Genomic DNA, 22,163 nt, shown 5'->3' on the forward strand with positions numbered 1-22,163 from the left:
GCTTGCATTCCCTTGATGACCCGTGAGGTTGAGAATCTTGGCCATTTAGCTTTCTTCTTTTGTGATGGGCTCAGGTCTTTTGCCTGTTTAAAAAAGTAATTGGGTTGTCTGTCCTTTTTGTATTTTTTCATAGAGATTCTTTATTTGGAAGGTAAGCCCGTCATCATGTGTAATGTCTCAAGTGGCATTTCCTCCCCTATGACCTGCCTTTTCCCTCTCCTAGTGGTGCCTTCAGATGACCGTGTGTGTTTAGTTGCTTCAGTCATGTCCAACCCTCTGCAATCCCATAGACCATGGCCTGCCAGGCTCCTCTGTCCATGGGATTCTCCAGGCAAGAATACAGGAGTGGATTGCTGTGACCAGAAGGTTTTAATTTTGGTGCAAAGTGAAGTTGCTCAGTCATGTCCGACCCTTTGCAACCCCATGGACTGTAACCTACCAGGCTTCTCCGTCCATGGGATTTTCCAGGCAAGAGTACTGGAGTGGGTTGCCATTTCCTTCTCCAGGGGATCTTCCCGACCCAGGGATCGAACCCGGGTGTCCCACATTGCAGGCAGACACTTTACCATCTGAGCCACCTGGGAAGCAGCCTAAACAGTCAAAGGTCTGTGTTTTTCTTTGTGGTAAGTGCTTTCTGTGTCCTATTTAAGAAAGCCCTCCCTTGAAGTCATGAATGTGTTTCCACATTATCTGGTATCTTCACGGTTTTGCCTTTTCTGTCTAGGCGTTAGCTCCACCAGCCGTGATTGCACTGATGGCGTGAGGTAGGGATCCCGTTTGGGGATCCTCCCCTTGGCCCGGCACGCAGACGGAGTTCGTCCTTCCTGGCTGCTCCGTGTTGCCCTTTTCACCTGATACCCGGGGAGCTGTGTCTGGGCTGTCTCCTGCCCCTTCAGTCCACTTAGCTCCAGGACCACACTGTCTTAATTGCCCTGGCAACCGATTTCTTTCAAGTCTTTTGACCAGAATAGTTGAGACTCCAGGAAAGCAGGAACCTGTCTCCAGGGGGAGGTCATATCACCACATGCCCCATCCAGCGCGGTGCGGGAGGGATGGAGGTCTCTCTGGGAGCCACAGGCTTGTGCGGCCACCCCCTGGGGCATCGTGACTTTCTAGAAGTCATCTCTGGTCTCCTCATATGCAGACTGGGCACTGGGCACTGAGCCTTGGCCCAGAGCAGCTTAGAGGAAGGCGGCGGGAACCAAGTGCAGAAGAAGAGGAAGAACTCAGCTGTTACAAAATCCGAAGTGTTAAAAAAAAAAAAATTCTGTATACATACCGCATTCATTTATGGGTTTTGGATGCATTTTTTGTTCTCATTTAACTGAAAACGGCCTTGATTTTTTTTTTTTTTAAAAGGAGTGAGGGAGGGAGTGAAGTTGGCACGCAGCTAGTCCATCTGGTCTAATTACTTCTGGTATTTTGAAAGAAGGCATCTAAACCTGCTGAGACAGGAAACTTTGAGAAGTGGTGGCCGGGCCGCTGCTGGGTGTCTGGGCTGGGATCCTGGTCGGTAACTCGGAGGCCTGGCTGCCTGCGGGCAGGGCAGGGCCTGGGGGCAGCTGGGAAGTTCAGGGACCAGCGCTCTGCAAACGGCCAGCATGAGTGGTGACCTCAGGTCAGGTCTTGGCTTCTGTGAAATGACAGTGGGCAGTCCCCTTGTACAGGGTTGTTGTTAGGATTCAGATCTTTTGCATAAGATGCTTAGCACATACTAGGCGTTCAACACACAGTGGTCCCACCCACCCCCAAACCTTTCCACCTACTGCCTCGACTGCCCAGAGTGGGGGCTGGGGGAGGTTGTCTACGTATAGCCCGTGTGGCTGGCAGTGGACTCCAGTCCGAGCTCCCCCTTCTCTGTGTGCAGAGAGCAGGACTGCTGCAAGGTAGGGTGGGTAGACAGGAACTCAGCTGCCAGGGAATTTAAAACCTGTGCCCCGAAGGTGCTGATGAGACAATAACATAGTTACTGTTCACACCACTGAGCTGACCAGAGGCTCTACACTTACAGCTGCTCTAGTAGTTCAAATCTTCACTACCAGGAGGAGGTCTGACTCTTGTCCCCATTATACAGCTGAGAAGACTGAGGCCCACGAGGTGAAGGGACTGGCTGAAGGTCCCACAGTAACTGGGAGTACAGCTGGGCCTGGATAGAAGGACAGAGGCCCTGCCCAGAACTGAGGACAGAGAGGTTGCTAAAATAAAATGCTTTCTAAAAGAATTGATGAAATACATCTTTTAGAGAAAAAAGAATAGAGGATGAAATTATGAGCTCCCAACTTTTCCCTTGCTTCTCAGCACCTCTTACCAGCATGTGGTCAAAGTCCTGGGAAGAATGGGTCAGTGGGGCAGGATCCTGGGTGGGGCAGGGACCCGAGGCAGCCCGCTCTGCCCCTGCAGGCCATATGCTGAAGGGTGACCACAGTGAGACCAGTGTGGACTGCTGCCCCCCTTGCTGGGCTCCTGACCCTCGGTCCTCCTGCCTCGGAGTGAGGAGTGGGTGGGTCTGGGACTCGACTCCAACTACCTATAACCCTTTGCTCTTTTGCTATTAAGAAAACCTATTAAATCTTAAAAGAAAAAGTACTGATTTTTCAGGCTCTGCGGTAATTCTCCAAGGTGTTTGGGGTTTGTAATTTGAGGTTGCCTGCTCTTGTTCTGGCTTCCTAGGTGGCTCAGCTATAAAGAATCCGCCTGTAATGCAGGAGATGTGGGTTCGATCCCTGGGTTGGGAAGATCCCTTGGAGGAGGGCATGGCAACCCACACCAGTATCCTTGCCTGGAGAATCCCATGGACAGAGGAGCCTGGTGGGGCTACAGTCCACGGGGCCAAAAAGAGTCGGACACGACTGGGTGACTGAACACACAAGCATGCTTCTGTTCTGCAAGGCTCTATCAGGGGATCCTGGGAAGCCTGATTTGGAGGTGCCCCACGGAGAGGATATCTTCCCCAGCCTGTGGGTGCACACAGCCAGGGACTGCTTACCAGTCCTTTCCTGGCCTAGAGCTTTAGGGGCCTGTAGGTTCACTGCCCGTGGAAGCCTGGGTCGGGGGTCCAGGGGAAGCATGCTCTCCCTGGTGGAGGCATCTGCTTTTCCTAGAAGCCTTCTCAGGGCTAGCTTTCCGGTCACAGTCCCTACTGACCTCCGCCCATTGCCTCACCACCGAGAAGAGCCACATTCCCGGCTTCAGAGGCTGGAGGTTCCGGGGTATCGAAGCCATGCTTGTTACACTCCATCCTGCATTCCTAGATGGTTTCAGCATGGGCCGTGGGCTTGGTCTGTTGAGACAAGAGGTGCCAAGGCTCTTAGTCCCCTTCGGTACCTGCAACCCACATTGTGCAGACTTCCCAAGAGCTGCTCTACGGTCCCCTCACTTTGCCAGCCACTCCTCGCGGGACAAGGCAGGACTGTTTTTATCCCTATTTTGGAGGCATTGGGGAGTCATGCGACCAGTCCAGGATCTCAGCCATAGGCAGGAACTAGACTCAGGCGGCTCCAGGGGTGGCCAGCCTTGACCTGCTTCGTCAGCTGTGGCTTCCCAGCCTGTCCCCTGGCACATCCTTCCCGCAGCCCCTACTGGGCTACTGAACCAGTCAGGGCTGGCCTTCGGGGTCCCAGATTCCTGGCCCCATCAGTGGTAAATGCTCCAGTGAGGCCCCCGGAGCTGCTGGTTGGAGCATCACAGAACCTTGGCTCATCCCTCTCGTCCCTGCCTAGAGTCCAAATCAAGTTGGGAACAGCCCGTGTCTATTCAAGGGAAGCTGGGAAGCCTGCTTCTCGGGCTGACCGCGAGCCCCACCCAGGCCATGGTGCCCCCCAGTGCCCCCTCGGTCAGTCCTGTGATGGCAACATGATGGGCTTGGGAGGGTCCCCCAGAGACCAGCAGTATCCTCCACCAGTGGTCAGTCCCCTCTCCTTCCTCCACCGGATCTTACACTTGTCAACCTTATACACCACTGGTGGTTGATGAATTTTTTAGAATAATTTTCATTTATCTGGCTGTGCTGGGTCTTTGTTGCTGCATGGGCTTTTCTCTGGTTGCAGAGAGCAGGGCTGCTCTCTGATCGCAGTGCGTGGCCTTCTCTTGAGGTGGCTTCTCGTTGCAGAGCTTGGGCTCTGGGGTGCACGTACGCAGTAGTTGTGGCACGTGGCCTCAGTGCTTGCGGTTTGCGAGCTCTAGAGCACAGGCTCAGTAGTTGTGATGCAGGGGCTTGGTTACTCCAGGGCATGTGGGGTCTTCCTGGCTCAGGGATTGAACCTGTGTCTCCTGCATTGGCAGGCAGAGTCTTTACCACTGAGCCACCAGGGAGGTCCTGATCGACAAGTTTGGCTGGAGGAAGAAGTCCCTCACCTTCTGGCCCCACGCTGTGCTGCCTCGGGGTGCATGCACACACTAACACAGGCATACAGGACCCCCACACTGCACATGCAGTACACATGCACACACACATATACACACAAACACAGCTGTACACACACAGAACCCCCACACTTCACATGCAGCACACACTAACACAGGCACACACAACACGTGCACACATGTGTACACACACAGCTACATACACACACACAGAGTCCCCACCCCACACATGTAATACACATGCACACGTGCACACACATATATACAAACACACAGCTATACACACACAGAGCCCTCATACCACACATTCAATACCCATGCACACACACACACACACTCACATTCACACACAGGACCCCCCCCACTGCACATGCAGCACACACTAACACAGGCACACACAACACATGCACACATACTTGTACACACACAGAGCCCCCACACCACAATGCACATATGCACACACATATACACACAGCTGTACACACACAGGGCCCTCACACCACACATGCAATACAGACACATACACGTACACATTGTCTCTCTCTTTCCCATATGCTTTCTGTCACACATGTGCACACATACATGTACCTGTACATACACACACAGAGCCCCCACACCACACATGCAGTACAGACGCACACACGCACACACTGTCTCCCTCTCCCATACGCTTTCTCTCACACACGTGCATTCAGCCTTCTCACGCACGCACTCCTGCACACAGATGCTCTCTTCTCTCACACACGGGACTCTCTTCTGCTCCTCCTTTCCTGTCCTTATCTTTCCTGATTTCATGTTGTTTTCTTTATAGAAGGGGCCCACAACACACACACACGCACACTCTTCTACACGAGATTAATGTTTGAACGCGTCGTCTGCTTTCTCCCTGCTGCAGACTCCCAGCCAAACAGAAGATGGATGACTCTGAGCGTGGAAGGGTGGGGGATTAATTAGCAATGACAAAGGACCCCGTTTTGGGTTCCACTCACCTCGCTGCTGACTTGCTGTAAATGGGCGCCGGGCGCGGAGTGTGACTAACAGGCCCGCTCCCACTGGCCCCACCTCAGGGTAGGTGGCAGCGTCTCCCGCAGGCCCCCTCGACTCGCCAGCCCAGGAGATGCAGAGAAGGAGCAAGGCATGCCTGTCTCCCTCAGGGCCGGGACCTCCTTGGGAGACCGGGGCGCCTGTGGGATGAGGCGTCAGCGGGAACCGGCTCGGGGGACCCGGGCACGTCACCCGCTCTGAGCTTCGGTCTCCCCTTGCTGCCGATGGAGCACAGACTCGCCGGGGTGCCAAGAGGGTCCCGGGACACACGTGGACCAGTGACAGGGTCATCCTCGCCTGAGGGGCGGGGGCCGTGGCCGGCTCCCTGGAAGTGGCCCCATAAAACCTGGCCTTTGGGGGAGACGGTGCTGGGGCAGGATCAGGATGAGTGTTGGGCCTGGAGTGGACCTGGTCCACTCGTCTTGTCTGAGCTTGTCTTGTCTCGTCAGGCTTGTCTGAGCTCGGGGGCGGCCTCTGTGGGGAAGGGTCCCTGCCCGGTGCACACTGCAGCCTTCATCCTGTAGATGGAAGCCCACCTGTCCTGCGGGGGCGGGCACCGTGAGAGCCTCTTCCCTCCCATCTGCAGGGCAGCCGCCCCGGCCCTCACCTGGGGAACGGGCTGCCTGGGGAGGCGGGGATGGTCCCTCAAGGGAGGGGAGGAGCCAAAGATGTGAGCATTGCCTCTGAGGCTCCATCTGTGAAATGGGCACACAGTTCCCCCAGGCAGGTCGTGGCAGCAGGAGGGAGAATGGGAAGCTCAGCAGATGGTGAGAGTTCTGTTTCTGGTCCTGGTGGGGGATCTCGGGGCTTCAGAACTTCCAGGGGCTCTGGGGAGGATCCTGTCGGGAGGGTGTGGGGAGGAGAGGGTTCATGCTTAGTTCTTCCCACTTGCCTGCCACCAGGTAGAACACCTGTCAGTTCATTCCATCATTCATTCATGCATACCTGGTGCAAGCCCTCCCTGACGTCCGCCTAGACCCAGCCGTCTTTTGGGCAGGAAGGACTCAGGGATGTTTGACCTGGGCCTGCCCTGAAGGAGCCAGTGCAAGGGCGCTCAGAGCGGGAAGGGTTACCTGTGCCTGGGGATGGAGGTGATCAGGGGAAGCTTCCTGGAAGAGGTGGCCTGGGACTCAGGTCTTAGTAAATCACGAGTCATGGGCTCCAAGGAGAGGCTGGGAAGGGTGTTTCAGATGGCTGGAACAGTATGAGCCAAAACCCCGAGGTGAGGAGAGGCTGGGCTGGGTTCAGGAAGCAGAGGATTGTTGTGGCTGGTGGGTGGTGAGCTCACTGGGGAGTCTGAGCCAGACAGTCCAGAAGGTCGGCTGGGGCAGAGCCCAGGGGCCCTGTGTGCCAGGTCATGCAGTCCAGGCTTGCCCTGGAGGTGATGGGGAGCCATGGAAGTTTCGGGAGTAGAAGTCACAGGGTGTATGAGAAGCGTGTCCTCTCTCTGCAGCCAGGCTTAGAGAGGGGGCGCAGACAGGGGACATTTAAGAGTTGCTCAGAGGGACAGGCAGGCAAACGTCATGGAAGAAGGAGAACCAGAGGCCCGGTCATCCCAGTGGGATCCTCTTTGGGTCAGAGGCCCACCGGGCACAGGTTGCAGGTCCTGAACCCTGGTCCAGGTCCCTCTAGCCTCCTGTGTGTGCTCAGACACATCGCTTGACCTCTCTGTGGCATTGTCTCCTCATCTCTAAAGTGGGGGCCCCCTGACAGCTTTGTCCTGAGGACTGACTGAGCTAAGGTGTGAACGTGGCTGGGAAAGTGGGGTTCGCTGAGGCAGATGGGCAGGATTCCTGGTGCTGTGGTCATCACTATGGGATGGAGGTGGAGAGCCCAGTGCTGGAGTCTGCTGTCTGGATTGGAGTCCTAGCTGTGCCACTTGGTTCCCAGGTAACCTTGGGCAAATCTCAGAACTTCTTTAAACCTCAGATTTTTGCATCTGTAAAATGAGTTGCGTCCTGGGATTGGTATGAGGACTGGGGGCTCGTGGAGAGTCTTTGGAGCTCGGCCTGCGTGGGTGTCCCCTCAGTGACCTCTTGGCATCCTCCAATAAGGGGGCCCCCTCCCCTGCCCTCTGCTCTCAGGCATTGCACCCTGGCCTGGGTGTACCGCTGGGCCCAGCTGTACCCAGGGTACCCCGGACCTCCTCTGCCCGAAACCCCAGCATCCCTGGGAGATGTGGTGGCTGATTAAATGGCCCCCGGTACACCCCCTTCCCAGGGGCATGCGCCTTACCTGGGGAGATGGGGAAGCCAGAGCAGGGCAGGCTGTGTTTCCTACAGACAAGGATCGCCTCCCTCCCGCCTGCTGTTAGGGAACCCAGAATTCACACTTCAGGGGGAAACCGTTTGATGATTGGCCACGAGGAGGTCATTTATATTGGCTAAGCGGGCCTAATTAGATGGGATTCGAAGGTTACCATAAGCGCACAAAAAAGCTGTTAAGGGGTTAACCTCTGAGAGATTACATTGTATTCAGCACTCTGTTAAAGTTTGAATTAATTTTTCCCATGGGTTTGTTCACATTCTAATTTTCAACTAAATGAGACATCTGTTTCAGAAAAGGAAAATTTGCTCTGGTTGTCATGGCAACTATCATTCTGTAAGAAAATTATTCCGATGGTTACTTTAGAACAGAAAGACAGAAATTCAGGACATAAAGCCGCCTGCCATCGCTCAGTCGGAATTCTGATCCCCCTGAGCTCCTTGGGGTCTGTGATGTGTGCCGGGCGGTGGGCGGACATCAGGGCTCCTGGCCCTTGACTGGAGCCCAGTCAGGCTGTGGGTCCGGGCAAGATGCCAGCTGTGTTGGGGCTGGGAACCATGGCTCTGGCAGTGCCAGGGTCTCAGGCACACTCGTGGGTCTCAGACACACTCGTGGGTCTCAGACCATGGCTGCCCCCAGGGTAGGTGGGGGACGCTGGATCTCAGCTGCTTGGATGACAGTCTCCGAGAGCTCCTGCCTGCCTTGTCCTCTGTCTGGAACCCCGGGCAGCCTTGAACTTCACCTCTGACCCCAAAAGGCCCTGCTGGACCAGGAGAGGGGGCCAAATGACGAAACGAGGATGCCGGGGGAGTCTGGGCCAACTTCACCGTCAGGAAGGGAAAATGCCCCCTTTGGCCCATTGGCTTCTCTTCCCATAGCACAAACCTGGATGGATGTCACGTATGCGTGGCTTTTCCCGGCCCTGGGGAGTGTGGTCACCCTGAAGAGTCGGTCTCTCCTGCTGCTCTGGCCCCTACTTCTGGCCTCCCTTAGGAAAGGCCCATTAATAGCCTGCAGACCCCCTGAGGAACGTCTCCTCTGGATGGTCCCGTGCATGACTTGACTCTCTGCTCCCCCCAAATTTCAGTCAAGGCCAGAACTCCCCTTTTCCCAGTGACAGAGCCCTTGGATACCTGGAGGTGTGTTTTCGTGGTGGTGGTACTTTCGTTCTCTTAAACATTCTCCCGCTCACCCTCTCTCCCTGCCCTCTGTGTCAGCCAGTGGGGCACAGCATTGAGCAAGAAGGAGCCCCTCTAATGGGTAAGATCTGGGGCACAGGCGTCCTTATCCCAGTTTACACACACAGAGAGTCTGGGAGCGTCCCACCCCGGGGCAGAGGCGGGGTGTCTGATGCCAACTTGGGTGCCCTTGAGCAAACCTCTTGGGCATCCCTGGGGGTGGGGTGGATTCCGGCTTCTCAGGATTATGAGGGCATGTGTTTCCAAGAACCATCTCTGGGGAAATGCCACCCCCAGACACAGGCTCATTGGTGCTGGAAGGGAAGGTGGAGTAGGCAGGGGCTCGTGTGGGTGGGCTCCCGGGGGGCCTGTGGGGTCTCTGATATGTTGCTGAGTGTCTTTTCCAGAAAGCCGCTCCTGCCGCGACTCATGGGAACGAGCAGACGTCTTCTCTCCATACTGATGAGGCCTCGTTCCCCTCTTGTAAATATTTGATTAGGGTTTTTGAAAAATGGATGCTGTGTTTGCAAGGCAGCACCAGAAGGGTGTTGCTTCTTTTCCTATAAGCTGACGGGCTGTGGGCTTCCGGGGGACCACCGAGCTTGGCTTTAGGAGCAGTTTCCAGGCTGCTGAAGCCTCCCCTGCAGGGACCCTGCCCCGGCTCAGCCAAAGTGGGGCTTCGAGGGTGCCCAGAGTCTGAGGACTTCAGAATGGCAGAGCTATGAGCTGTATGTTAGGGCTGTCAACCATTTTTGACCAGGAACTGTGGTAGGAAAAGCATTTGTCTTTTTTACATTGTGACTCAGTACACCCTTATGTGGGTGTCTATTTAAATACAAATATATTTAACTGAAGTGTCCCTTCTCTGCTATGCTGTACTCTGATGTTTTCTATTCTTTTTTTCCTTTTCTTTTTCTTTTTTAAATGTGGTTTGACCCTTCAAAATGCAGTTTGAAAAGCCCTGCCCTAAGCTAAAGGTTTTTCATCCAGGTTCCATGAGTGGGTTTCAGAAGGGATTTTTCATGATAGAGATTGTGATGATGGTGATGATAGTGGTGGTGGTGGTGATGATGATTATGATAGTGGTTGTTGGTGGTGATGATGGTGGTGGTGATGATGGTGGTTGTGCTATTGATGTGGTGATGCTGACGATCGTTATGATGGTGATGGTGATGATGATGGTGATGGTGATGGAGATGATGGCAGTTGAAAAGCATTGGACCAGGCACTATTGTAACCACTTTACATGGATTAACTGTTTTCAAAGCCGTATTGAGGCAAGTGGTATTGTTATTATGCCCATTTTACAGGTGGGATAATTGAGGCATAGATACATTAAGCCACTTGCCCAAGGTCACGTAGGTAATTAGAGGTGGACGCATTCTAACCGAGGTCTGTCTGATCCCAAGATTCCCTCCAAGTTGGGTGTAAAATTGTGTGTGTGTCGGGAGGGGGTGTTTTTCTGCAGAGAGAACCCTCAGCTTTCTGCAGACGTGCTGAGGCAGGCCTGGGTCAGGTATGCCTGAGGGAGGAGGCACCTTCTAAGTGGACTGTCCCTGTGCTGCCCATCTTGCTGCCTTCCCCAGCCCCAGCCACCTGGTCTCATCACATGGAGGGCGCATCCTGTGGTTGGGGATCCCTTGGGACAGCCCAGACCTGGGGGTGCAGACAGCTCTCTGTGCCTGCCCTTTACTGTCTATTCTCTCTCACAGGCCCTGAGGACAGATACCCAGGTCCCTACCTATACGGGTGGCTCCTCTGCTACCCACTCATGGCTGGGTGTCTAGGAACCCCATTCCCTCCCCCCTGCCAAGAACAAGGCAGGAGCCACAAGTCTCCTTCAAGATCAAAACTTAGCTGGTGGGGGCTTGGGGAGATGGCAGCCTGGTGTGTGCTGCTTGCTTTTAGTAGTAAGCTTTTCTGGGTGGTGCCTGGGGGCTTTCATTCCAAATGGAGGATCATGTCCAGCCTTGAGGTTTTGGCTGCAATCCCAAGACAACAGAAAGAGTCCTGTTTGACATCCTGTTCACAAGCTCACTCATTCATCCAGCCTCTCTCTCAATACCGGTTGCTGAACAAACATCTGCCCCTCCCCTGGGCATGTGCTGGGTGGGCATTCAGGGTGAGAAGGAAGATGGAGCAGACAGGGCTTTGAAGGAGAAACGTGGTGTGGGGGGGCAGGCGAGAGGAGGGGAGGGACCCAGTGTCCCAGGCAGGGGTCACGGGTGAGCAAGGGCTGGCAGCAGAGGGGAATCCCACAAGTGTCTGAAATGGGAAGAGGACCTTTGCCCCTAGATGGCCAGTGTGGCCACTCATCTTCCTCCTTCACAAGCCCACATTCCAGGATCCGACACTGCAGGCTAAAATCAAAGGCTGTGGGGAGAGGGGGTCAGATCTGGGTTCCAGAATGACCTCTACACTGACCACGGTGTGACCCTGGGGACCTCCCTTCCTTTCTCGCTGAACCTCAGTCTTGTCCAGAACCTACCATGGTGGGACTAAATCAGTTTTCAAATGCTGTTCCATGGAACCCCCAGGGTTCCATAGAGGTGCACCAACAAGGCAGAGGCAGTGGGTCGATAGCCAGGGGTGTCAGCCTTCCCTGGAGGTGCTCATGGGCCATGAGGGGGATTTTAGTGGCAGCTTTGGGCACATGAGAGGCTTTGAATGTGAAAGCCCAGCCCCACGACCGACTTGTGCAGAGTATGTAGGCAAGTGGTGGGGAGGTGCCCAGCCTGGAAGTCTTTGCACCTGGGCCCAGATCCCTGAGCCAGCTCACTTCTCTGAGCCTCTGGTTCCTCATCTGAAAAATGGGAATAATCCTAGCCCTTAATTCACTGGGTTCTTGTAAGAGTTAGGTAAACCCTTCCCTGTAATGTAATCAGATTGTTATTGTCCAGTCACTAAGTTGTTTCTGACCCTTTGTGACCCCCATGGACTGCAGCTTGCTAGGCTTCCCTGTCCTTCACTATCTCCTGGAGTCTGCTCAAATTCATGTTCATTGAGTCGATGGTGCTATCCAAAAATCTCATCCTCCGTTGTCCCATTCTCCTCATGCTGTCAATCTTTCTCAGCATCAAGGTCTTTTCCAATGAGTTAGCTGTTTGCATCACTTGGCCAAAGTATTGGAGCCTCAGCTTCAGCATCAGTCGTTCCAATGAATATTCAAGGTTGATTTCCTTTAGGATTAATTGGCACCTGGCAAAAAAGTAGGTGCACAGGGAATGCTGGAAACAATTTTTGCTTTTTACTCTGTGGCCCTCAGTCTCCTCATCTGTAAAGCAGGAAGCGAGAGACCTGTCTGCCCACCTTGCTGCAGGTGTGGAGGTGGCCGATGAGGAGGTGATGTGGTGATGATGATTATATTAGTTTCCTAGGGCTTCAGAACTAATTATCACAAACCACGAAGCTTAAAACAACAGGAGTCGATTCTGCACAATTCTGGAGACTGGAGGTCTGAAATCAAGGTGTCACCTGGGTTAGTTCTTACAGAGGGGACTGAGGGAGGATCTGTTCCCTGCCACTCTCCCAGCTTCTGGTGGTTGTTGGAAGCCTGGGGATTCCTTGACTGGTAGACAATCACTCCAGTCTGTGTAGCCATCGTCACATGGCCTTTACCTCTGCGTGTCTCTGTTTTCTGAGGACACCAGAAAACAGTGTCCTGACACTGGGTTAGGACTGCTCTAATCAGATATGACCTCACCTTGATTATGTCTGCGAAGACCCTGCTTCTAAATAAGGTCATATTCACAGTATTAGGTTCATATTCCACATATATTAATATTTTGGGGGAGACACAATTTGACCCCCAATGGTGATGATAGTCGGAGAAGGCAATGGCACCCCACTCCAGTACTCTTGCCTGGAAAATCCCATGGACGGAGGAGCCCGGTAGGCTACAGTCCATGGGGTCGCTAAGAGTCAGACATGACTGAGGGACTTCACTTTCACTTTTCCCTTTCATGCGCTGGAGAAGGAAATGGCAACCCACTCCAGTATTCTTGCCTGGAGAATCCCAGGGACGGCGGAGCCTGGTGGGCTGCCGTCTATGGGGTTGCACAGAGTCGGACATGACTGAAGCGACTTAGCAGCAGCAGCAGCAACAGCGGGTGATGATAGTAATGATGATGATGGTGGTGGTGGTGATGATGATAATGGGGTGAGGGTGTTGGTGTTGGTGGTGGTATTGGTGGTGATGATGGTGATGGTGATGGCGATGATGGTGACTTCGTAGATGCTAAAGGGCTGTGTTAATTTGGGGATCTTATAGTGACTTAGGCCTAATAGCTGATTCTTAGTTGGGATACTTTCGTTGTCCATGAAAACCTGGTTCAAATGGCTTTCTATTGGCCCATGTAACTTCGCAGAGGTGTGGTAGGTGTCAGATGCAGTTTGATCCAGCTGCTCCCCTGGACCATGTGTTCCAGCCATCTCACTTTAGGGCAGATTAATAGGTGCCAACAGCTCCCAAGGTAAGAAGCTCACTGGTTGATATGCAGGCGTGACAGCGTTCCTTTCTCTCATCACTGGAGGAAATGTCTGGAGTTGCCTCCAACTGGAAGGATCAAGGTCACATGCCCACCATTGAGCCCACTGATGGGGAATGACTTGCACTGATTTGTCTAGGTCTGGGATGAGCAACAGGTTGGGATTCTGTTCACTGGTCTCTGTCCACCTGGCTCTGACCTTGATGTTGATGGTGGACTCAGCGCTGTGGAGCCCCTGCTCGGAGCTTCGGGGTGGAGATAGGAACGAGCATTCCCACCTGGGACCCTCTGTCTCTTGGTGGGGGCTCCACTGGCTCCAAATGCGGGAAGGAGGATGGCCGAGCATTTTCCCACCATGGGGACAGGTGAGAGTATTCCTCTCTGGATTTCCTTAGAAGGGCTTAGAGCAAGAGAGGTCTTTGGCAGAAGCTGTTTTTTGTTTTTGATTTTGTTTTTTAAACTTTCATTTAAAAAAATTGCATGAATATTTGGTTGACCTAAAAGTTTGTTTGGTTTTTTTCCATAACATATTATGCCAACCCAGCAATATTGTTCATCATAGAAAAAAGATGATTTTTTTTTAGTAGTGAAGCAAGAGGGAAAAGGTGCAGGGGGCTTCCCTGGCATTCCAACGGTTAAGAGTCCGAGCTTCCTCTGCAGGGGGCGTGTGTTCGATCCCTAGTTTAGGAACTAAGATCCTGAGTGAGACTCAGCCAAAAAAAACACAAAACAAAAAACAGACTGGTCATTACCTTGCCAAGAGTCTAGATGAATTCGCACCTTGAATCCCCATCCAGGTGAATCACCTCCTGGGTGTGAGGTCTTGGGTATCTGGCTGGTCCTGATGGCTGAGTGGCACTGAGGCCCGCCTCTCTGCCTCTCCTCTGAACCCCCTGCTCTTCTCCTACAGGCAGCCCTGGTTTTACGGCTGGGGTTTTAATCTCCCACGCGGCCAAGCGCTGCTTGAGAAATGGAACCTCATTCCCGAAGGCGTGGATGTCCTGATAACCCACGGACCGCCACTGGGTAAGACTCACCCGCCCCCGCCTTGGCAGGCTGGCCTGGGATGCCCGCTTGTGCTGGGAGGACACAGGGTGTGGGTGCTGGGGCCAGGGGGCGCTGGGCCTGTCCAGGGGAGCTGCCGAAGAGCTCTGTTCCGAGTCATGGAGCTGGGGTACCATCACCCCACTGTTGCTCTTATTTCCTGAGCACCTACTGTGTGCTGGGGGCTCCATGTGTTACCTCCTGAACTGCTCATAGCTAGGTGGCGAGGTCAGACTCAGCTGCCCCTTTCACACAGGTGGGCACCAAGGAGCTCAAGGGGGTCAAAGTCCTGAGTCCTGGGGGCTTAATACCACAAGATCAGTCTCACCAGGCCCCATCCTCTGCACTCCTCACCCCGTGAGACCACCCATCCCAGCAGTCTCCAGGGCCTGGGATTGTACTGCCTGCAGCTTCCCTCCCAGCCCCACGGCCCCCATGCCTGTCCAAGCTGATGTCACCACTTGTCATCCCAGATGGGAAGGGTTGCCAGGTGAGGCCCAGCGCAGCCCCAGAGTCCCTCGCTCCTGTACCTGTTCTGGAAGAAGCTGCCCTGAGCACCTATGGTGTGCCAGATGACCTTGGGTTCCTCCCTCCACCCTCACAAAATGTTCCCTATTGCCAAACAGAGGGAAGCTGGAGGCCCAGGGCCCTGACATGGTTTAGGTGTGACACGTGGCTTGTAGTGAGGCTCTGGAGCAGGTTTCTTGTTTTTTCCCTCCCTCTCTCCCTCTCCTCCTTCCCTGCTTTCCACTTCCCCATCCATCCCCCAACCAGCATCTTTTGGGTTCCTGCCTCACCACATTTGCTTCACACACAACACACAACCTCTGCTCTGGGGGTTGCCTGTGTGTTCAGCCCAACCCAGTTGTTAAATGAATTGTTGAATGTGGCACAGAGAGGTTAAGTGACTTGTCCAAGGTCACACAGCCAGCAGGTAGCAGAGTCTGGGACTTAAACCCAAGGGTCTGCTCCAAGCCTACTTCCCTCTTGCTTCCTGCCTCTCCTCTCCTCTTCCTCCTCTTCTTGCTCCTTCTTCTCTCTCTCTCTCTTTCTCTCTTTTGTCTCTAGGTCAGGTCCACTGCAGCCTCTGTGATTCTTTGAGTGGCGGGATCCGTCTTCCCCTCCCCAGCAGTTGTAGAAACCTATTTCTCCCGCCCAAGCAGAGAAGGGGCTGAGCTGAGCCCTCATTGTCTGCTTGGAGTAATCAATTACTCTTCGTTTGTGTAGCCATGTGAGGCTAATAAGCCGCCACCATATGGGTGGCTCCGGGAGGCTGGCTGTGCGAGCAGACCCAGACGCGGGCACGTGCGTGAGGCTGCAGTGGATAAAGAGGGCGTTTTCATGGTATTGTGATGTTTGTTTAGAAAGTTTCTGACCTGTAAATTCTGCTCCCAGACTCCTCCCTGCTGCCGGCTGCTGGGGTGGCCTTGGGCCTCACTTGTCCCTCTCAGGCCTCAGTTGGCTTCTCTCTGCAATGGGTGGATGCCAGCCTTGAGGCCACTTTGAGCATGAATAGTCTGGCGGCTCTCAGCTATGGAGCCGTCTTCCCTACCCTGCCCCGCCCCGTGCTGCCTGGCACACTGGGGCTCTTATAAGTGTGTTCTCTGTGCAGCCCTGCGGGAGGAGCAGGGGGAGGGGGAGGTGGGGGAGGCCACAAGGCCCCAGGAGGTGCACGCTGGATCCAGGCTTCCCTCCCCGAGGCTGGGGCAGGGCAGGGTGGGTCCAGGACTGCCGTGTCCCTGAGACTGAAGAGCTGCAACCTGGGCTCTGTGGGGCCGGAGCCAGGCCTGCCTGGGCCCTGTCATTGCCCTCCTTCTCTCTGTCCTGCCAGGCTTCCTGGACTGGGTCCCCAAGAAGATGCAGCGGGTGGGCTGCGTGGAGCTGCTCAACACGGTGCAGAGGCGCGTCCAGCCACGGCTGCATGTCTTTGGCCACATCCACGAAGGTCAGTGCGGGCAGGGGCCGCACACGTGGTGGTTGTTATTGCTCAGTCGCTCAGTCGTGTCTGATCTTTTGTGACCCCATGGACTGCAGCACGCCAGGCCTCCCTGTCCTTCAGTTAGCTCCCGGAGTTTGCTCAAAGTCACGTCCATCGAGTCGGTGATGCCATCCAGCCATCTCACCCTCTGTCGTCCCCTTCTCCTCCTGCCCTCAATCTTTCCCAGCATCAGGGTCTTTTCCAGTGAATCGGCTCTTTCCATCAGGTGTCCAAAGTAGTGGAGCTTCAGCTTCAGCATCAGTCCTTTCAATGAGTATTCAGGGTTGATTTCCTTTAGGATGGACTGGTTTGATCACACGCTGGTGGGGGAGGTACACCTCACTGGCCTCTCAGGTGGGCCCTCTTGGCTCCCTTGAACCTGGTTACCTCCTCCCTGGCCAGCAGGAAATAGCCCACCTCCTACATACACTTCATATCTACATACGCCGGTCTACACGCTGGCTGTCAGTTACCTATTGCTGAAGTGTTGCATCATAGGAAGATGAAGGCAAAGTCTGGTAAGACTCAGGGGTAAGTTTTACTTCCTAGAGTCCTGCAACTCTGCCGTGCCTCTAGCCTGGGAAGTCTTCAGAAATGGCTGGGGGCTTTCTGGAGGAGGGGACATTTGGATGTGACCTAGAGAAAGATTGCATTTGGGGGTACACTGTGAGCTCTCTACAGGGCTGGAAGCCTGTCTTCCTGTTCACGTCTCTATGGCCTGGCATACAGTAGGTGCTTAATGAATGTGGAGGGCTGCCTGCCTACCTGAGGGGCTGTAGCGGCACTCCTCCTCCCAGTGTCCCCACCCAAGACAGACATGAGGTCCTGCCTTCTGTCCTGGGGGCAGGACCACTTGCTGTGCCCACGTGGCTGGAATTGGGGGTTGTCCATATCATCTCAGGCAGTGGGCAGGCAGTGAAGGTGACTGGTGATGTCGGCGGCTGCAGTCCTGACTGCCACCCTGTCCTTGCCCTGGCCTGTCACTGCCCGGGGCTCACCTTATTAGACCTCAGCCTTCCTCATTGGAGCCTAATCACACCAGTTGGATGGCTCCCTCCTTTGGCTCCTTTTGAACCTTTATCCCACCTGTCCAAGGCCTCTTGGTCCCACTGTACCCTGCCATGAAGCACAGGGGTTCCCATGGGGCAGGGGGACCACTGTGTTTTCCCCCAGGGTTATCCCCTGGCCTCTTAAACCTCTGTCTGCATTGGGCTGGGGCTCCTGGGCCTCATGTTTGTCTGGTCCACATCAGCTCACTTTCCAGCTCAGAAACCATCAAGGCTCAGACCCTTCCCTCTGCATCTTACTGTCAGGGGTGGGAGTGATCAGACCTCCGAGACCAAGAGGAGCTCACAGACTTCTGGGCAGCAGATGAACCATCAAAGGTGGGACCTGAAAGGTCATGGGAGAGGTGGATGGCGCATGTGCTGCAGGATAATAACAACAGCTATCGTTTTCTATAGCTCTACTGTGGGCATGTAACACCATCATCTGATCCAGACCATCCCCCTGCATGATTGTACAAGCAAAATGCAGGCTCCAAAGAACTCGTAGCCTGCACAGAGGAGGGGAAGTGTCCCTTTTGGTTTGGAGGTGATCTGAGCTGAAGGTTGAAGACAAGCAGATGTGGTGGGAAGAGGGTATGATGAGGACAGAGGCGAGGAGAAGAAAGGACATGACAGTCAGTGGTGGTGATGGTGACAATGATTGTGACCAGGATGGAAGTGATGAGGAGGCGATGTTGATGATAGTGATGATGATGGTGGTGGTTGTGATATTGAGGTGACAACGATAGTAGTGATGATAGAAGTGGAGATGATGGTGATGATGGTGTTGGTGATGATGGTGGTGGTGTTGGAGATAATGATGGCGGTGGTGGTTGTGATAATGATAGTGATGATGGTAGTATTGATAATAGAAGTGGAGATGATAACGATGGTGGTGGTGGTGATGGTGGTGATGGTGGTGATGGTGGTGGTGGTGATGGTGGTGATGATGGTGGTGGTGATGGTGGTGATGGTGGTGATGATGGTGGTGGTGATGGTGGTGATGGTGGTGATGATGATGGTGGTGGTTATGATATTGATAGTGATGATAGTAGTGATAATAGAAGTGGAGATGATGATGATGGTGGTGGTGATGGTGATGATGATGGTGTTGGTGATGATGGTTCTGATAATGATGGTGATGGTGATGGAGATGGAGATGATGACGATGGTCGTGGTTGTGATATTGATAGTAATGATGATAGTATTGATACTAGAAGTAGAGATGATGATGGTGGTGGTGGTCATGGTCATGATGGTGATGGTGATGATGGCGGTGCTGCTGTTAGTGATGTCAGTGATGATGGCTCAACATGTACTTTCCAGGCACCGGGCTGAACATATGGATTATCTCATTTGCTGCTCACAGCGGGTCGGGAGCAGTGTCTAGCCTTGCTAGTTTCCATAGCTTGCCCCAGACAATTTTAGCCCCCCTGTGGCTAAGTGCCCTCTGACACCCACACTCACCAGACCACCCTCAAATGCTCTAGGTCCTGGTGTCACCTCTCAGCCCTGACCACTGTGTGCTGACTTTCTAGGATACGGAGTCATGGCGGATGGGACGACCACCTATGTGAACGCCTCTGTGTGCACCGTGAACTACCAGCCTGTGAATCCACCCATAGTCATCGACCTCCCCACCCCCCGGAACTCTTGACTGCCCCCACTGCCCCAGCCCTTCCCACCACATCAGCTACATACGCCTGGCTGAGAGCACGGACCCCCAGCTGCCCTTCCTTCCCTGCACACAGTCTGTCCAGCTCCAGGGACCAGCCCAGCCGACGGGCTGAGGCCTTGGAATGAAGAAAATCACCCCTGACTCTGTCCCTGGAGTTGGGACCCTGCGGGGCTGTTGGGGGATCTGCACTCATCGCTGATTTCTGCGTGTCCCTTCCATGTGTTCCTTGTTAAAGGACCTACTGTGCTCGCAGCCGCGTCCTGCTTGGGACGTGATGGAATCTTCATCTTCTCAGTTGGACGCCCTCGTGGGTTTGGGAAGCTGCTGCTCTTGGACGGATTCTGAAGTTCTGGCACAAAATCTCCCTCTCACTGAGGGTCTGAGTGGCTGCACGCCTCAGGGTTGGGGGTGGGTGGGTGGGGGGTGTCACAGTCTGAGTGCGGGCAGCCCTTCTGCTTCTCCCAGGCCTCCGAGGGAGCAATCAGGGACGTCTCAGGAATCGGGCTGCACTTGGCCAGGCCACCCAGCCGTCGGCTTCATGCTGTCCCATGTTTTCTTCCTGTGGGCATTTTTGCTGATGTGAATGATGGCCTGAGCATCCTGGACACCTGCTCGGAGCCTGGACTTGGTGGGGTGGAGTGGGGTTGGTTCTGTAGAATGAGCTTGTTGAGGACCCAGGACTGGGCTGGAGGGTCCCCGCGTGCTGGACGCCCCTGGTCCCCTGGAGTGTGCTGAGCTCTGCAGAACACAGCAGCCAGGGGGGTCCATGGGCCAAGGCAGCCCTGCCCGCTGTGTGCACTCATGGGGATGTGGACACACACTCACACATACACGCGCCCCTCTTAACCTAGTGAAGTGGCCCCGTGGTTCCCACTGCTGTCCTCGAATGTGTTCTGCCTCCAGTGGGATTTCCCTTGCCCCCCGGGTTCTGTCTCCCCTGCCCTTGGCTGAGAAGGCTGAATGGTTCACAGCTGTGGTACCGGGTACCAGCTGCCCCCTAATGGGAACACGGCCCAGAGTCAGAGCCAGGACTGGACTCCTGCAGTTTCACCAGGGGGACTTCAAGGATTGCAGGGTTGGGCTGAGTCTCTCTGATGGACAGAGAACCAGCTGGGCCTGCTTGGGGTGAGGCCGGCGAGGCAGAATTGGCACGGGCAGCGTTAGATTCTTTATTTAATATTTAGGTATTTTGTTTATCATAGATTTTTTTTTCCCCTGCATTAATTTTGGTTTTTAAAAACACTGCATTAAAATAGTATCATTGATCTCGATCACCGAGTTTTTTGGCACCCCCTTCAATTGTGTGTCCGAGAGGAGGGCCAATACCTGCCTCTTCATCCCAGGCCTGGGAGCCAGCATTTAATGAGCCCTTTGCAGATGTGATCTCATTTCTGGCACTCCTGCAAGGCGGGTACTGCTGGCCCTGTTTTAGAGATGAAGCGATTGAGATCAGAGAGGTTAGGTAACTAGCCTGAGGATGCACAGCTCAAAAGAGGCAGAGGCAGGATTTGAACCATGGTCTCTGGCTTCACAGCCCCCTGCTCTGCCAGCACCCAAAGCTCTGACCCTACAAGGCGATGCAGGACTCAAGGCTCTTTTTCTCTAAGGATCCTGTTCAGCACCTGTCGGGTTCATTTCTCACGCAGAAGCCCTGGGGCCCTGGAGGACTCGGATCTCTGAGCCCAGGGTCCCAGGAGACCGTGATTCCTTCCCTACACAAGTGGGGCTCCCATGGGGCGAGGGGCCCCATCTGGGGATCCCAGGAGCAGCAGCACGCTGGCCGGGGCCAGCTTTACTCTGCGGCCTGAGGGGCTTCAGGAATCTCGTTCAACCCACGTGGTTCCTGGTAGCCGGCGATGTTTACAGGGTCTCTGGGGGCACCTCAGACGCACTGTGTGTGTGCTTAAATGGGTGGCGACGACTCCAGACTCTTTCAATCGCCTCTACTGAATTTCTATGCGGACCAAGAACTATAAACTTAAAAAAAAAAATCTTTTTCCTAAGGTATCTTCAGAATATGGTGTATTTTTATGTGGAAAATAAAAGTTATGAAGGCAGCTGTTACTTTAAAAGAAAAATTCATTAAAAGTCCTTGAGGTATGAAAGATGATGGCGTGCTCCTCAATCATTTCGGCATAACTTGATTGTGGCTGTAATTTTTTTTTGTCAAGCATGTCAGACAATAAAGTCTTTGTAAAAAGAAAGAGAAGTCCGCCTGGCGTCTCTTCCTCTGTCTCTGGGTGTTGTGTGGGGCCTGTAGGGGAGGAGAGGTGTCCTCCCAGCCGAGTCCTGGGCTGAGTTCAGAGGCCGAAGACCTTCTATGTGCCAGTGACTGGCATCCTTCTGCTGGCTCCAGCTTCCCTCTTCTGTGCCCTGTCGTGTTCAAATAGCTTGAGCACCTGGTCCCCCCCACCCCAAACAGTATCTCAAGGTGGCCTTAGCTCTGGCCTCTTCCCAGAAGCAGCAAGTTCTGATCCAGCCCTTGTCAAACTCAGGGTCCAGGTGTTGCCCAAGAAAAGCTCTGGCAGATACAATGACTACAGTTCCGAAGCTCCCTGTGCTGTAGAAGTTCTGCCATTTTCATCTGTCCATCCGTCCATCCATCCATCCATCCATTTATCCATCCGTCCATCCAGTCACCATCTATCTATCCATCCATCCATCCATCTAACCACCATCCATCTATCCATCCATCCATCTATCCATCCATCCATCCATCTAACCACCATCCATCTATCCATGCATCCAACCACCATCCATCTATCCATCCATCCATCTGTCCAACTACTGTCTATCCATCTACTCACTCACCCATCAGTCCATCCACCCCACAAACATTCACTCAGCACCTCTTTTGGACCTGACTTGCGATAGGGACGTGGCAGTGATGGCAGTGATGGATTTAGGAGGTAGGGTTGATGAAGGATGGGTATGGGGAGCCAGAGATGATATAATGGGTATTGGCTGCCCGTTATGAAGGGGGAACATGGGGCAGGAAGAACAGGTTTGAGGAGGGGGTGCTGAATTCTGTTTGGGACTTAGGGGCCGGAGGTGCCCTTGCGAGATGCGGGGGGAGGTGTC

The 22,163-nt window shown here is 54.0% G+C and overlaps 1 protein-coding gene across 1 annotated transcript in view; it reads left to right on the forward strand.

Annotated features, from left to right (window-relative positions):
* Nucleotides 1–21,187, forward strand: part of MPPED1 (metallophosphoesterase domain containing 1) — an 80,996-nt gene extending 59,809 nt beyond the window's left edge. Inside the window, exons 5-7 of the mRNA XM_081587856.1 lie at nucleotides 14,247–14,362; nucleotides 16,212–16,325; nucleotides 18,943–21,187. Coding sequence (XP_081443982.1) covers nucleotides 14,247–14,362; nucleotides 16,212–16,325; nucleotides 18,943–19,061 — 349 coding nt within the window. The 3' untranslated portion in view covers nucleotides 19,062–21,187. The remainder of the gene's footprint in view (nucleotides 1–14,246; nucleotides 14,363–16,211; nucleotides 16,326–18,942) is intronic.
* The last annotated feature ends 976 nt before the right edge of the window (nucleotides 21,188–22,163 follow it).

This window comes from Giraffa tippelskirchi, chromosome 4 (assembly GCF_054371585.1).
Source record: "Giraffa tippelskirchi isolate mGirTip1 chromosome 4, T2T-mGirTip1v1.2.pri, whole genome shotgun sequence".
Classification (NCBI taxonomy): domain Eukaryota; kingdom Metazoa; phylum Chordata; class Mammalia; order Artiodactyla; family Giraffidae; genus Giraffa; species Giraffa tippelskirchi.